The following is a 17,881-nucleotide window of genomic DNA, read 5'->3' as shown; positions in this document are numbered from 1 at the left end:
TAGATTTAGTTTATTAACTTGTAAAAACAATATACGGTAGCATCTCAGCATCTCAATTCGCTATTAATATCTTATTTTAACAGACGTGTACGGCCGAAAATCGGAAAACCTGAGGACGCAGGTTCGGATGCAGTTCGGACAGCTGCTGGCGCGAGAAGCGTCAAAATGCAGAAAGTACCGTAACGACAACCAAGAAAACTGCACTCATTAATTGAAGTAAACTAAAGCCACCAAGCAAAAGCCAAAGGGTCAGTTTATTATACATTAAACACCAGGTTTACCTACTGGTTGATCTCCTCTAGTTACATGAAAATAACCCAATAACTACATTGCCCACCAAACAACTAGACAAATTTGGTTCAGCTTTTGTTTGTTTGTTTGTTTTGGGTTAAACGCCGTTTTTCAACAGTATTTCAGTCATGTAACGACGGGCAGTTAACCTAACCAGTGTTCCTGGATTCTGTACCAGTACAAACCTGTTCTCCGCAAGTAACTGCCAACTTCCCCTCATAAATTATCAGAGGTGGCGGACGAATGATTTTAGACACAATGTCTTTTATCAAATCGTCACGGAGAACATACACCCCGCCCGGGGATCGAACTCGCGACCCCGCGATCCGTAGACCAACGCTCTCCCTATTGAGCTAATGGTTCAGCTTCAGTACACGTTTTGTGTACTTTTAAATTCTTCTTTAAAGGGAAGTAGCAAGATATAGACCATAGAACATGCGTTTTGTTGTCCTGCTAAAGATAAAAAAAATGATATTCACCTTGTCTAGAAGCCATTTGGAGTCCTCTAAAGATCTTGAAATTATCTGCTGGATTCTTTCTGGGTCAATTTCATCTCCATGACTTTTGAATTGCTGAAAAGAAAGACTAATATTGAAAGATGGGGAAAAAGCTCGTGTTGCGTACTGGTTACTAATAATGCTTAAATGTTTATGTTGCCGTCTACCTGTTATATTTTTCTTTCTTTGTCAAGTTCTAAAGTATTGAATTAGGATTTGCCACTGATATTATCTGACAGGTCAGATGGATGATATTATAAAGGGCAGCTGATCGACACATTACATGACAATCATTATTACTTATCAGTCCCATATGACACATGAGTATTTGCACGAGTTCAGGGACTAAATGTTCAAAGGAAAAGAAATGTATTTGGGTACTCCGAACTAGTTTTCAGAAAACTTAAATGGGACTAATGCTTCAACATGTTATATTTCATTAAAATGTATATTCGTGAATAGACGATTAAATTGACAACAAGAAGACATGATCTCATGTTTGAAATATCGATTACTTTGCCCAGTTTTCACGGTCACCGTGAAAATAGCCTTTTCGAGTCATTTCCGGCTATTCCGAATCACGATCAGTGAAATTGGCTTCGGAATGCTATGTCAACTTTATGTCAACTATATGATCTGACATGCAAAGCATACAAAACAATAAAATTACATTAAAATATAAGACCATTATGAGCGCTGAAACTTTTTATTGATATAATAATTACAATTTCAACCATTATCCAATGTAGCCCATCATGAGTATGATAGTAGCATGAAAAATTATCCAGACTAACCACTGACAGGAGATCAAGACATTTTCAAATATCTCTGGGATAGTTCGAATATCTATGGGTGATGAAAAAGATCTATTTGGGATAGAACAGAACAGAAAAAAGTATTGTGATACGGAAGTTTTTTTATATGATTTTTTATACAAACACCTTTTCACAAACGTTTTAAATCTTGTCTTTACTTTTAAAAATTGTGATACTCATAGGTATATAATGTCCTTCATCTATTTACGTACATTATCAAACAATAAAGTAAGCCAGCTCAATCGAGAAAAACATACTGAATCGGTATACGACATGCTTAAATCGTGCATATCACTTGAAAAAAATGACAGATCATAATAATCTATGGTTGTTTACTATGCAAATAGTGAAAGTTTACAAAATAACTTTAAAAATTTCCAAAATGGGAGTATAAATTTGTTGTCATCTGTTGCAAAACGTGGTCCGCATTTTAAACAGATTTGGAATACCAAAGTAGACTATTATATTTAGATATTGATGAACTCGCCCTTTGGAATAAATATTTCTTGTTATAGATCTGTTGATCATAATCTTGTAAAATGTTGAATTCTGTATGATACTGAATAGATAAAATTATTAATTAGATCAAATTTAAAATTATTTAAAATGTAGCATATTATGTAGTAGCTGTTGGGAATAATTAGAAATAAACATACTGGTAGATCATATTAGAATTTATATATAGATGCAGTGTTGAAATGTTTTAACAGTTTAACTCGGCGTGCTTTAATCAACAGATCAATACATGGTCTGAAATAGTAGACTATCTTAAATGATCCGTAGTGTTTTCATACTTCATTTGTTAAAATTATTTACCTACAAAACCTGTGAAGTAAGTTTAAAACATAGTCATAGGTCGAACAAGGCTGAGTACGAAATCATTTTCTACGTACCTGTCTGACATGGTGTTTGTAGTGACCTTGAGCAGACTTTGGTAGTTGTTTAATACATCTAAGCAGATATCTGTATAGTTGAACAGGCGTTTTAACGTTGTTAGACATCGTCATCACATAACAAACAAAAAGACTCGCAGATTATCTAACCGCATAATATTTTGTTTACATTTTTCTATGTACATGCAGCAAGGGAGACAATCGGTGTCGTATACATAATCTGACACGGCAGATTAATCCGATAACATACAAAGTTTATAAAAGAATAACAACGAACAAACTTGAGTTGGAAATGGGTAAACGACGCATTGGAATTGTCGGTTACGGGAATTTAGGTAAGTATGGTTACTTCTTTTACGTATAATTAGGTAGGAGGTGAATTACTCACATATACTAAGTGTGCTGTCTATATGCAAGGGCGGACAAGGGCGAATATTGAAGCCCCCACTCCATCCAGCTATCCTACATTTTGATAGCCCCTCAAACTTAATATCTGCTTAAAGGGAACCACCGAAAAAGGGTCTAGCGACTGTCAAACCGTTGGTCAAATTGCTGTTTTAAATATGACATTCACTGTCAAAAAATGCGGAGGGGACCGGCCTCCCTCCTACTCCATGACTCTAATATCCTAGGTTCGCCCCCCGGTAATATACACCAGTGTTGGTGTAAATTTAAGCAATAAATTAAAAGTTCACAAAAAAATTTCTTTACTGTTTCTGAATACCACTGTAATATCTAAATATGAACAGCATTTATAAAATAACACATAAGAGGGATGATACAGTTTCGAAATCTTATCTAAATATTTTTGGAATAAATATGTAGCCTAGCCTATAAACTTGTAGTACGTCTGTGAAGAAAAAATGAAACTGACGTTCTTAAAAAGTTTTAAGTATTTAGTTTGTAGGCATATAAAACTTACTTAATTAACAGAAATAGGCAGCCGTTTTTGAATTTCAACTTTGCATTTATTCTTTTGAATTTCCTCTACCAGATAATATTTGATGATGAAGCGTAAGACATGTTATAATTATTTTTAGTAGGCCTATTTGGCTAAATAAACTTACTCCGTCAAGAGTGTAGTCTCAGTTAGAAAATTGTTGACACGACACAATGTACTTTGTGGTGCGGCGTTCGAGTTTCATTTGTTGGTAAATAAAAACTGCTGTTTGCCTGCAGCATCTGTTTGGCTACATCTTCCTTCAATGTATTACAGGTCAGTACCTTGTGCAACAGATACAGTCACGTGGCGATTTGGAACTGGCGTTTGTCTGGAACAGAACTTCGTCTGCTCTAGAGGGAAAAGTGGAAAAACCGTGTATTCTAGAAGATCTCAATAATTTTGCTGAAAGGTATCGCATATCTGCGGTGTTTTCGCTTAAGGGCTAACATACGGATAGTCTAAATAATGAGACCTCGGGCAGACCGATTTTACATTTTGATATTTTACGTTGTCTACCTCGACAAGTCAAAATAATATAACGATATTCAACTCTCGAGTACAATTATTTGGACTAACATACGGAGAATCGAAAGTACGATTCAATGGCAGGATGCCATTAGAGCTACCGTTGTTTCGCCCCATTCAGATTGGTAAAAGCCAGATTGGTAAAAGCGATATAGTACCGTGAATAATACGACGCGAAGAAACGATGCGATGACGCAATAATAAGATACGGAATCACAATAACACAACACGTTAACATCGTACATTTGCATCGTGTTTTCACATCATATCAGTATCGCACTTTGTAACACACCTTCGAACTAAGGGTCATGTTACGAAAGTAAGATTGTGTAAGTAGGATTGTGTATGTTGATATCGAGCTTTTGCATCATGTTATTGTGCCCACAGGTGGCAGTAACGTACCTAGGATACAGTATGGGTCCATGAGCCATATGCACTTAAATTTATTACAATTATAATGTTTTCTTAGGAAAAAAAAATGACAAAAATCCATTTTGAAAAAAAAATTGCTCCTGTGACAATGAGCCATCTACAAGGTAGATATGAACAGTTTGACACGTGCATTGCTTCCAGGTCCGTTTTTTTTTCAAAACAATATTTCCTTATCAATGGTTGGCCGCCATTTTGGCAAAAGATTAATCTTGCAGAAAAACCTTACTTCAAAACCCAGTTCCAAACCGTTTACGCATCACGAGCGAGCAACGGCGTACAAAACGATACTGAAACTGAAACTGAAACTGGTTTATTTGCTTAAACGCCTATTTCTACATTTAAAACATATTCAATGGCGTTTTACAATACAAGTTGAAATAAAATATTAAATATAAAATATTTTAAATAAGATTAATTAAAACGAATCAAAATAGCAATTATTAATTTAAAGTCAATGATAATACTATATTTTAAAATACTACTAACATACAATTATCACAGACAAACATTAAATTTCTATCACTGTCACCAGCATCATTGTTTAAAACTCAGTCAAAACTTAGAATAATGCAAAGTAGTCTCTGAAGAAATGCGTTTTCAACCTTTTCCTAAAGATAGTGATTTCTCCACCCGAAACAATCCCACACATTTTTCGCACCGAAGTCTCCCCCCTAAAACACACCAAGTACTCCGTCCCAGTTAAAAATAACGTTACAACCTGTCAGAACAGCCAAATGCAAACTAACAAGACCGAACATCAGGTTTAACTCTTCGTAATTACTTACACATTTGCAATTTAACTTTTTCGCTTTCGAAAATTATCTTCGCCTGCCATGATTACCGTTGACAAGACGGTGGTTGTAAGGAACGTTTTCATTGGCGGAGACAGTTTACGTATTTCAAACGTAGCGATAAAATCCAAAGAGTACCCGAATATAAACAAGCAGCGATGGCTCACGAAGATTATTTACCAAATTCAAATAAATAACAACTGGTAAGTAATTAAGTAGAATTGAACCTTATTTTTAGTCTTGTTAGTTTACATTTAGCATATTCTGACTGCTTGTAGCGCAATTTTTAACTGACAAGGTGTACTTGATTTGTTTTAGGGGGTAGACTTCGGTGCGAAAAATGTGTGGGATTTTTTCGGATGGAGAAATCACTATCGTTTTGTACGCCGTTGCTCGCTCGTGATGCGTAAACGGTTTGGAACTGGGTTTTGAAGTAAGGTTTTTCTGAAAGATTAATCTTTTGCCAAAATGGCGGCCAACCATTGATAAGGAAATATTGTTTTGAAAAAAAAATACGGACCTGGAAGCAATGCACGTGTCAAACTGTTCATATCTACCTTGTAGATGGCTCATTGTCACAGGAGCAAATTTTTTTTCAAAATGGCTTTTTGTCATTTTTTTTCCTAAGAAAACATTATAATTGTAATAAATTTAAGTGCATATGGCTCATGGACCCATACTGTATCCTAGGTACGTTACTGCCACCTGTGATTGTGCCATCGCCTTTCTAACTTTTTGGCCCTATTACGAAAGTACGATAGTGAGATGTTAATATCGCATTTCTGTATCAAATTTTTGTGATTTTGTCCTTAATTCGAGAGGGCGAAATCGGCGATTATACGCGTAAACACGATGTGGAAGTGTGATGTAGATATCACGTTTTCACATCGTGTTGTTATGTTTTCGCACAGTTTTTAAATAATCACGTCATCATGTGATCGTACCTTTGCATATCCGCATCGAATTATTGTACTGTCGCTCTTATTAGCTCATCTGATTTTTTGAAAAAAAAAATGATGAGTTATTGTCATCACTTGAGCGGTTGTCGGCGTCGGCGTCGGCGTTGCCTGGTAAAGTTTTATGTTTAGGTCAGCTTTTCTCCTAAAATATCAAAGCTATTGCTTTGAAACTTGGAATACTTGTTCACCATCATAAGCTGACCCTGTATGCAAAAAACATAACTCCATCTTGCTTTTTGCAAGATTTATGGCCCCTTTTGTACTTAGAAAATATCAGATTTCTTGGTTAAGTTTTATGTTTAGGTCAACTTTTCTCCTAAACTATCAAAGCTATTGCTTTGAAACTTGGAATACTTGTTCACCATCATAAGCAGACCCTGTACATCAAGAAACATAACTCCATCTTGCTTTTTGCAAGATTTATTGCCCCTTTTGGACTTAGAAAATCAGTTTTCTTGGTTAAGTTTTATGTTTAGGTCAGCTTTTATCCTAAACTATCAAAGCTATTGCTTTAAAACTTGCAACACTTGTTCACCATCATAAGTTGACCCTGTACATCAAGAAACATAACTCCATCCTGCTTTTTGCAAGATTTATGGCCCCTTTTGGACTTAGAAAATATCAGATTTCTTGGTTAAGTTTTATGTTTAGGTCAACTTTTTCTCTTAAACTATCAAAGCTATTGCTTTGAAACTTGCAACACTTGTTGACCATCATAAGCTGACCCTGTACAGCAAGCAACATAACTCCATCCTGCTTTTTGCAATAATTATTGCCCCTTTTGGACTTAGAAAATCATTTTCTTGGTTGAGTATTATGTTTAAGTCAACTTTTCTCATAAACTATCAAAGCTATTGCTTTAAAACTTGCAACAGTTTTTCACCATCATAAGTGGACACTGAACATCAAGAAACATAACTCTATCCTGCTTTTTGCAAGAATGATGGCCCTTTTTAGACTTAGAAAATCATGGGTAGGACAATATTTCTATTACACAAAAAAAATCAGATGAGCGTCAGCACCCGCAAGGCGGTGCTCTTGTTAATCTTCAGGGCGAAGGGGCGAAACAACGATGGCTAATGACATCTCGCCATTGCACCATACCTTCGCGTCTTTGCATCTCACGATTGTCTTATAGCAGAATGTCGGCGTTCGTCACGTCATAAAGTCTTTTATATAAAATTATTATCATAATTGTCACACGATATTTACTGTCTATACATAATTGAGATAATTTCTTCAGAAATTAGAAATAAGTGATATTTCTTATATACGGTAAAATGAAATGAAAGCGGTATAAATGTTGAATGTGAACTTCCTATTATACCGCTATATTTAAAACCTATTTTAGACTCTAAGAAAGGAACGAATCATATATCTATTATACTTATTAAAAACAGATTTATTCCTATTTGTCACGATAAATGTATTAATATTTTGATATTAATTGCTTCTGCGGAAGTACGTTATACCAGGCTTTGAATTAATAAGTTCTAGTTGTCTTTTTTTCTAATTAAAAGGAAAACAGTTATAAGCAGTGAAAATCACGTGGCTGCTATGTAGGCCTACATATGTCATTTTAGCATTTTCCTGGCGTATCCATTGAAATTCAAAGTTAACACTGCGTAATTAATTAAGCTGGATTTAATTTTGATCCTTTGCGTTTTTCACGATTATTCATAGTCCGACTTTTTTGCACATTGTTCCTTTCCAGAGAAGCTGATCTGATTGTTGAAGTTGCTCATCCATGCATTACCAGAGATTATGGCGAAAGATTTCTTGCACATGCAGATTTCATGGTAAAAAATGGCATACTATCCTCTTTTGGAAGACTTATCTTACACCTAAACAAAATTCTTCAGTAGAAGGTTATAGACTAAGTAAATGTATTTTGTGTGTGTGTTAAATTGTTGCTGTACACTACAAACCGTTAATTTTACAAACTGTTTTATATTTTGATTTATCATGGTACATTTTTTTAAACTATCAAAGATCGGATCGCCAACAGCAATGGCGGATGCTAGCACTGAGCGGAAGTTGCGAGCGGCAGCCAGTCAGAACGGGCTGTATGTTCCAAGTGGTGCATTATGGGGCGGGGAGGACATAAGGCGTATGGCAGACAGAGGAACTTTACAGGTTTACAACAGAGACATTTGAGGTCAGGTCTCTACCTCATCATCCTGCCCTGTCACGTGCCCGTCAGTGTCTGAAAAGTGCCTTAGTTTGTGAAAAATATGCAAACTTTCTATAATGAAACATGTTCTATAATCTCGCCCTTTGTTCAGTCCGTTTTAAAGTCCATTTTGAAACGCTTAATCAGTATTGGCAGACAGTTGGCAAGGGAGGAGAAGGTGTTGGGGACGTGACCCAAAATATCGTTAGTTTGCAACTGTTTATGTACAGGAGTATAAGCTGTTTTTCAGAACATTTCTTGAATTTAGGCATCGCGATATGCTTGTCATAAAAATATTTACAAGAGAATAATGTCATCAACACAAACCTTTCACGAAACATGTTTATTATTTTGTTTCCACTGTCATAAGATTTTAATTTACTCACTGCTAAATCGTTATTTTTGAAATTGTATATATAGAACTCAAAAGCGAAGCTTTTACACTTTAGACAGGGTATTTTGCGAAAGTCTTCAAAGGTGTTTACCTTTCTATTATATCTAGAAAGTATATAAAACTCTACTTTTTGAAAGATCTTTTAACCTCCTTATAGATAAAACTGAATTATAGTCGTTATGGTTACAAGAAGATGTAGTCACTAAAAGTAATCTGTTAACCCTTATCATGCTGGACAAGGTTGATTCTGCCTTTGCGACCAGTGTAGATCATGATCAGCCTGCACATTCGTGCAGTCTGATCATGGTCTGCACTGTTCGCCATTCAGTCAGTATCTTTTTGGTAAACACCCCTTTTAACAGATAATGGTATTGTCCAAATTGAAAAATGGACAAGTTCATTATAGGAATTTAGCAGGGTAAGGGTTAATAAACTGATTTACAGGTCATCAGTTCTTGATCAAGGAATGACCCATTGTGTCCATTTTATACAGTATTCCCGGCTCGAGGGAACCATTGCTACAAAAGTTTGATGTTTTTATTCAAATTGATTTAATGCCCTTACATGTGCAGAACATTTTAAACCATACAAAAAGTCATAAAAACTGAAACAAATGTTCTTTTTTAATATTCTGTAACACGGTAGGGAATACTGTTAGTATATTAAATGCAGAAAAAAACTTTATTGTGTAGAGGGTTACCTGTAGATATAAGTCTTATTAAAAATTAGTTGTATATAATTTAGTGATCAACATCTCTTTGTAGGTATAACTCTCTGATCAAATTTGTTTTTATCTGTATGTGTGCGTTTATTTACTTCCGAACAGAGCAAAAAATAAACTTTTGAAGTTCTTAGCAAATAAAATTTTGTAAAGCGTTTTAGTCAGACACGTGTGAGCTGTGGACTTGTACTGCAAGATCTACTTTTCTTATCCTTTTATATAGTAACCTTTGACCCTTTGTCATGAAGTGATTCGTGTGTGTTTTTCAGGCATTAAAGGTGACAATGAAGAAGCCACCAGAATCTTTCAAATTGAACGAGCCTCTGAAGAGTAAGAATGACGCTGTAAAGAGTGATGCAGTGATATTATATGATGGTAATAGTTTTTATTATGTAAGTTATTTCAAAGTTATTTTAAAATTATTTAAATTATTTACGCGGCAGTTGAACAGTTTGATATATACACATTTATTATTTATGATAAAATGGATGAACTTATATAATGGTTCCTACATTGACCTGACAGTTGTAATGAATTCACTCATATCAAATAATAGACGTGTTTATATCGAGCTGTCCAACTGCCACGATTTCCTGACTGATTTATACTACTTTTCATTTCATAAAAAAACTGTTTTTATATGATTGTGCAAAATTGTAAATACGACAATTTTCCATAATTCGAAAGATATGCTTACAGGTCCCGTTCGTGAGTTGTGTCCCCTCGCTCCAAACAACGTTAACACAATGGCGGCAGCGGCAGTTGCAGCACACAACCTCGGCTTTGATAAGGTGCAGGGCTCTATTGTCTCAGATCCCAGGTGATTTTAGCTCGACTATTCGAAGAATAAGTAGAGCTATCCTACTCACCACGGCGTCGGCGTCGGTGTCGGCGTCGGCGTCACACCCTGGTTAAGTTTTTCGTACCAGTCTACATTTTGACAAAGTCTTTTGAGATAAAGCTTTGAAACTTTCAACACTTGTTTACCATCACCATGTCCAGTTATAGGCAAGAGTACATAACTCTGTCAAGCATTTTGACTGAATTATGGTCCTTTTGACTTAGAAATCGTGGTTAAGTTTTTCGTACCAGTTCATATTTTGACAAATTCTTTTGAGGTAAAGCTTTGAAACTTTCAACACTTGTTTACCATCACCATGTCCAGTTGTAGGCAAGAGTACATAACTCCATCAAGCATTTTGGTTGAATTATTGCCTCTTTTTGACTTAGAAATCTTGGTTAAGTTTTTCGTACCAGTCTATATTTTGACAAAGTCTTTTGAGATAAAGCTTTGAAACTTTCAACACTTGTTTACCATCACCATGTCCAGTTGTAGGCAAGAGTACATAACTCCATCAAGCATTTTGGCTGAATTATGGCCACTTCTGACTTAGAAATCTTGGTTAAGTTTTTCGTACCAGTTTATATTTTGTGTAAAGTGTTTGACATATGGCTTTGAAACTTTTATATCTTGTTCAGTATTATAGTCTCTATCAATAGGCAAGAGTTCATAACTCTGTCATCTTTTTTGGCTGAATTATGGACCTTTTTGAACTTGGAAATTGGTTCTGTTTTCGTATACATGTATATCCATGTTTTGTCAAGACTATTTGACATATGGCTTTGAAACTTTAGACACTTGTTTATCATTATGAATTCCATCTGTAGGCAAGAGTACATAACTCTGACAACTATTTTGGCTGAATTATGGCTCTTTTTGGACTTTGAAATTTTTGTCAAAACTGTTTGAACTGTGGCTTTGAAACTTTTAACACTAGTATATCAACATGATTTCCATCTATAGGCAAGTGTACATAACTCTGTCAACTATTTTGACTGAATTATGACCCTTTTTGGACTTGAAAATTAGTTAAATTTTTCATACATGTCCATATTTTGCCTAACATATAACCTAACATATTTGCCATCATGGTCACACATTGCCATTTAGTGCAAGACTAATTGAAATCCACAAATACAGGAAAAAATTTTGTTTAATCCATTTTTTCTTTTGTCTGAAATCTATGGAAATATTTTGACCCCATTCTTTAATCAGTTCTTCGAATAGTCGAGCGCGCTGTCATCCGACAGCTCTTGTTTATTTGGCTGTCTACATATCTGTATCGAATTGTAAATCCAGATTTCAGTATTTCTTTATTTAAAAAAGAAACTTGTATGATAGAATCGTGGCTATATAGCTTTGTTTGTTTTTGGTTTAACGTCGTTTGTGAACAGTATTTCAGTTATGTAACGGCGGGTAGTTAACTTAACCAGTGTTCCTGGATTCTGTGCCAGTACAAACCTGTTCTCCGCAAGTAACTTCCAACCTCCCCACATGAATCGGAGGATTTCAGACACAATACCTTTTATCAAATCATCTTGGAGGACATAAGCCCCGCCCGGTGATCTAACTCATGACCCCGCGATCCGTAGATCTGCGCTCTACGTATCGAGAAAAGCAGGCGGGCTTTTGGCTATTGGCTGTCTCAATAGATTAAGGGAATCGGTGCGCTAGTGGTTGGGTGTCGGCCACTCAGCCCAAAGGTCGTGAATCCAAGCCCCACTGGGGACACGACCAACCTCTCTCATATGACACCAGTACTGGATTTTCCAGGATAATTGGATTCCATAGTGATTCAACTAGTTTTCAAGCCGTTTTATTACAATCTAGTATAAAGTAGTATAAACTAAAATCAATTAATAATATAATATTTCGATATTTGGTATACTTTTATATCTATTTTAAAAGATGTTTATGTATGGTTCTCCTGCGGCACAGCTGTATGATTGTAGCTATACAACTGTCAAAACAAGCAGTTGTGTCAATTGTGGCGTTTAATTTTAGGTGGAGTAGTTAAATTCATATGATTAATGCACTGTGACGCTCACATAGAATTAGATATACCGGAATCTTTATAGCCAGTATAATTGTGAGGCATGAGTTTAGGAACGTTTTGCAAAACGATTCTCTGTCTTTTTACTATAGTTATTTTCGCCTAATATCAAACTGAAATGAAATGAAAGTGATAATTACGCAACGGGTTGGACTAATTTTCGCCCGTTCGAAAATGTAGCATGATTTGTCTTTTTCTTGCAAGAATAGAGATATTCAGCAAATGTTTTGAAGATTTATTATGCTTGGCCTTTGTCTTCAGTCATGTTTTCGGTTTTAAAGGTTCACGGTGGGCTATTAAAATCAGCTGATGGTCTGATAGACACGTCGTCAACAGTTTTACTGTTAATGCCATAAAGGTCATAATTTAGGTCAACTTTTAATATTACTTTGTCAGTTTTTCGGATCATTTTCTGAGTTATCTAGGGTAAAAAAACACGTCACTATGTAAAATCACAGGAAAATCTTGTTAACATTCTAGATGCCACATTTACCTTTTAGTTTAAGTGAAACTAGGTCAGGATATTTTCTCTTTTATGAAATCTTGGTCAGATTTGAATATGGATAATTTGGAGTCAAAAACTTGGTAATAAGGTCAAGTGATAGAGAAACTTTGTCCTAGAGACCACATTTTCTATCTGATCTGCATGAAATAAGGTCTGAATACCGGCCTTTATAAAATCCAGGTCTAGTTTGAAACTTAGTCATCTTGGTCACAAACTAGCTTACATTGTCACGTCATAGAAAACAATTTATAAATATTTTATATTTGATATTCATTAAATCTGGTCAAATGTTTGCCTTTCTGTATTACTGGATACGTCATGTTTGAAGCTGGATCATCTTGGATCAAAAACTAGGTCATTATATCAAAACATAGGAATACTTTACTGTCACACTAGAGGTCGCCTGATCAACATGAAATCTGGTGAGAATATTAATGTGGCATACTATCTATATAACTATATCAAATTATGGAGAAAAAAATGTTAACACTTCAGGAACGACATTTTTACCGGATATTCATGAAGTAAGTTTTTTGCATTGTAGTTCCATACTGAACGCAGTTGTTACCTCTTATGAAACAGTATATCCCGTTAAAGGGTCAATGTCAGGTTAGCGACTTAGGCCTATGATGACCTCTTGTTTCGTCTTCATGTGAATAATTTGGTCCTGTTCTGCTGATTTTAGTGGAGTTTTGGCCCTTGCATCCTCTGTTGCACTTTTTTTCGCCATATATTGGCATATTGAGCTATTTTTGGGTCATGAAGATGTGTAATGGGGGATCTGTAGATCGGTGTTATTTTGATTCCGTTTAGAATGTAAAGCTTTTTATCACAAGTTAATGTAAATGAGCCGCGCCATGAGAAAACCAACATAGTGGGTTTGAGACCAGCATGGATCCAGACCAGCCTGCGCATCCGCGCAGTTTGGTAAGGATCCATGCTGTTCGCTAACAGTTTCACCAATTCCAATAGGCTTTAAAAGCGAACAGCATGGATCCTGACCAGACTGCGCGGATGCGCAGGCTGGTCTGGATCCATGCTGGTCGCAAAGCCATTATGTTGGTTTTCTCATGGCACGGCTCAAATATTATACGGGCGTATTATGCTACGTTGGCCTTGCTCTGTTGTGAAAGTGTTGCGAAAATCTCGATAAATAAGGATAGATCTTTCTTTAAACACAATAGATGACATTATCATACATTTTAAGAATCTTAAATCGAAGATGTTATAATTCCACAAGATGGGAATACTTATATTTGTAATTTTCAGTTTAACGGACTGGCACGTGGTGCAGGTTGACGCCTGGGGACCAGGAAATATAGAAGACGACACTGCGTTCCATTGTCAGACTATCCGTAGAAATCCCGCCAAAATTGGTTTCGTCACCGGATCAGCAACTTATGCCTCATTCTTGTCAAGCATGATTGGTAAACATATCTTGTTCTATATTTTAAGAAAACTTTCGAAATAATCTCTTAAGAATTACGAAATAGATGAATAGTTTAGTAAGAAATGAATGGGTAGACGAGGGCAGCGTTGATGCCCACATCGACCTTTGACCGAGATATGATGAGTGAATCGGAAACTGATGACGAATTAGTTCAGACGTATTGTTTAGTACCATCGTCACGTTCAACATTCACGTGGTCATTTTTAGCTCATCTGATTTTTTGAAAAAAAATGATGTTATTGTCATCACTTGATCGGCGTCGGCGTTGCCTGGTTAGGTTTTATGTTTAGGTCAGCTTTTCTCCTTAACTATCAAAGCTGTTGTTTTGAAACTTGCAACACTTGTTCACCATTAATAGCTGACCCTGTGCAGCAAGAAACATAACTCCATCCTGCTTTTTGCAAGAATTATGGCCACTTTTGGACTTAGAAAATCATATTTCTTGGTTAAGTTTTATGTTTAGGTCACTTTTCTCCTAAACTATCAAAGCTATTGCTTTGAAACTTGTAACACTTGTTCACCATCATAAGCTGACTCTGTACAGCAAGAAATATAACTCCATCCTGCTTTTTGCAAGAATTATGGCCCCTTTTGGACTTAGAAAATATCAGATTTATTGGTTAAGTTTTATGTTTAGGTCGACTTTTCTCCTAAACTATCAAAGCTATTGCTTTGAAACTTGTAACTCTTGTTCACCATCATAAGCTGACTCTATACAGCAAGAAACATAACTCCATCCTGCGTTTTGCAAGAATTATGGCCCCTTTTGGACTTAGAAAATATTAGATTTCTTGTTTAAATTTTGTGTTTAGGTCGACTTTTCTCCTGAACGGTCAAAGTTATTGCTTTAAAACTCAGAGCAGTTATTCACCATTAAAAGCTAACTCTACAGAACAAGTACCGTAACTCTACATTGCTTTTTGCAAGAATTATAGCCCCTTTTGGACTTAGAAAATCATGGGTAGGACAATATTTCTGTTATACAGAGACAAAAAATCAGATGAGCGTCTGCACCCGCAAGGCGATGCTCTTGTTTGCATCGTACTAGAAACCTCTTTAATTGTTAGGTGAAGGCATTTGCTATTATTATAGTGAATGTTGGAAAAGAGCTGACAGTGGTAAATGGGGACTGGACATTGTCATATTATGTCGCTTTCAAACTTGTTGTCGCAGATTGCTACATTTTATTTCATATTATTTAAAAAGTGTTATTAAAATGTAAAGAAAACAGTCTGCTAGACAATCTAATTGTTATTGCCTACTTAGCAATGCAAATAGTCAATGTAAAAGCAAACAAACTCATTGACTTGCCATACATTTCACATGTAAACATTTTTGTTTTCTGATATTTTTCAGGTGCACGTGGCAAAGGACCGGGTGTGCATTTATGTTGAAAGTGCATTCACTAGATGAGAAATGTATAAAAGTATAACCTAAAAATCAAGGACCATAAAATACTTCACTTAAGTGATATGATGGCATTTTCCTCAATTTTCGTAGTGTTAATTTAATCAGTAGTATTGATATATTCTGGTACGGTGATACAGAAGTGTTAAGAGATGTATTTATACTAACACGTGCACACGTATTAGTTACTGTTTGTGCACGTAAATACTAATACGTGTGCATGTAGTAACTTTTACGTGTGCACGTAATAAGTAATACTTGGGCGCGTAATAACTAATACGTGCGCAAGTAATAACAAATACGTGAGCACATGATAACTTAAACATGCCCACGTACAGCTTATTACGTACATATGTATTAGCTATTGCGTGCGCTTGTATTGTTTTTAAAAACATCGGCCCACGTACTACTGTAAAAATTTGCGCAAGTAATAGAAACAAAAAAGAAACATATATCTGCGCACGTACCACTCCCCATGTTGTAAAGTGTCAGTAATTGGCTTCTTGTCACGTGCGCACATACTAGCTTTTACGTGCGTACATGTTACCGTAAGTTTGTAGGGATAACGCTGTTTTTTTCGTGTTATAATGCTGTTTTAATACGAAATGAACATGCGTTAACACTATCCTGGCATAAAACGCGTAAAAACTGATAAACGGATAAATTATCAATCAACTTCATTAAATTTCCATGAACAACGTTTTAGCTCATCTGAATTTTTGAGAGAAAAAAACATGATGAGTTATTGTCATCACTTGATCGGCGTCGGTGTTGGCGTTGCCTTGTTAAGTTTTGTGTTTAGGTCAGATTTTTCTCCTAAACTATCAAAGCTATTGCTTTAAAACTTGCAACACTAAATGATTGTCTTGTTCACCATCATAAGCTGACTCTGTACAGCAAGAGACATAACTCCATCTTGCTTTTTGCAAGAATTATGGCCACTTTTGGACTTAGAAAATATCAGATTTCTTGGTAAAGTTTTGTTTTTAGGTCAGCTTATCTCCTTAACAGTCAAAGCTATTGCTTTAAAACTTAAAGAAGCTTTTTGCCATTAAAAGCTGACTCTGCGCAGCAAGTACCATAACTCTACATTGCTTTTTGCAAGAATTATGGTCCCTTTTGGACTTGGAAAATCATTGGTAGGACAAATTTCTATTTTACAGAGACAAAAAATCAGATGAGCGTCTGCACCCGCATGGTAGTGCTCTTGTTTCACGTTGACGTTATTTCCTTGCAAATTATCCGTTGTGGGCCGTCATGCGTTTACTCTTTGCCACGGAATGCGCATATATAAATAGGTGTTTTAGCAGCTCGTGAGCGCGAGAATCTCTCTGTTAGGCTTATACACGTTTTCTCTCCTGTCACCCCCGAAAAGTGACAAGAACAACAGTTTTTATGCTAGAATTTATACTAATACGTGCGCAGATGTTTTATACTAAAACTTGCGATGGTATAAAGTAGTACAAAACATCTATCTCTGAGCCACTATGGATCAGTTGTAAATATTGTTTTGTATATTAAAATTACTTCCAATGCTTGGTTGGCATTTTAAAGTATGCATTTAAGGTACAAAAATGAGGCAAATTCCTTATATACGCCTTATCTGTGTTGAAATTCGTTTCGTTTTTTTTATGTAAAAGTAAAGAATACAAAAGTATGTGTCTAAAATTTTAGGTTGTTTTTGTTTGTGTTGATAGGTTGCCAACTTTAATTCGCAGTGTAAATGCATTTATCATCTTCGTTAATGCCTGGGTTTTGCTGCGATTTAATGTGTAAAGAATTATAGTGAGAATGAAAATGAACTTGTATTTGAAAAAGTTAAGGCGAAAAAAAATGTTTGTTTCCGGTATCCCGACCTACCCTAAATTTTTGGCCCGACCCTAAATGTTTTTATGGCCTTGGAGAATATATTTTTCAACTGCACTTTTTATGCTTTAAACATGGACAGTGATGTTAGAAATCAACTTACCGATGCCCTAAAGGCATAATCCCCATATTTGTAATCATTTTTTGACAAAAATATTCCGAAGTCTCTAAAAATAAAAATTCAAAAAAATTCCGCTACCTACCTAATTTTTAGCACGTTACCGACAAATTTTAGTAATGTTCGTAACATTGAATTACCAATGAGATGTGATAATTGACAAAACTTTTTAAGACATTTGTTCTTTGTATCTTCCTATAGGCTGTA

General features: G+C 35.6%; 1 protein-coding gene across 1 annotated transcript; it reads left to right on the top strand.

Annotated features, from left to right (window-relative positions):
- Positions 1 to 2,688: 2,688 nt before the first annotated feature.
- LOC123534441 (aspartate dehydrogenase domain-containing protein-like) lies at positions 2,689 to 17,626 on the top strand. The gene is made up of 8 exons (XM_045316691.2): positions 2,689 to 2,831; positions 3,713 to 3,848; positions 7,861 to 7,945; positions 8,139 to 8,282; positions 9,704 to 9,809; positions 10,134 to 10,254; positions 14,103 to 14,260; positions 15,640 to 17,626. The coding sequence occupies exons 1-8, from the start codon at positions 2,789 to 2,791 to the stop codon at positions 15,675 to 15,677; spliced, it is 831 nt and encodes a 276-aa protein (XP_045172626.2). The 5' UTR covers positions 2,689 to 2,788; the 3' UTR covers positions 15,678 to 17,626.
- Positions 17,627 to 17,881: the final 255 nt, after the last annotated feature.

The sequence above is a fragment of the Mercenaria mercenaria genome, chromosome 12 (genome assembly GCF_021730395.1).
Source record: "Mercenaria mercenaria strain notata chromosome 12, MADL_Memer_1, whole genome shotgun sequence".
Lineage (NCBI taxonomy): Eukaryota > Metazoa > Mollusca > Bivalvia > Venerida > Veneridae > Mercenaria > Mercenaria mercenaria.
Note: the sequence above shows the minus strand (reverse complement) of the source record. Positions and strands in the feature narration are given on the sequence as shown.

Excerpts from the sequence above, each read along its gene's own strand:
- LOC123534441 (XM_045316691.2), top strand. The coding sequence starts at position 2,789 with ATGGGTAAACGACGCATTGGAATTGTCGGTTACGGGAATTTAG. Across the intron at positions 3,849-7,860 it reads CTCAATAATTTTGCTGAAAG|AGAAGCTGATCTGATTGTTG; the intron begins GTATCGCATATC and ends GTTCCTTTCCAG. Across the intron at positions 14,261-15,639 it reads ATTCTTGTCAAGCATGATTG|GTGCACGTGGCAAAGGACCG; the intron begins GTAAACATATCT and ends GATATTTTTCAG.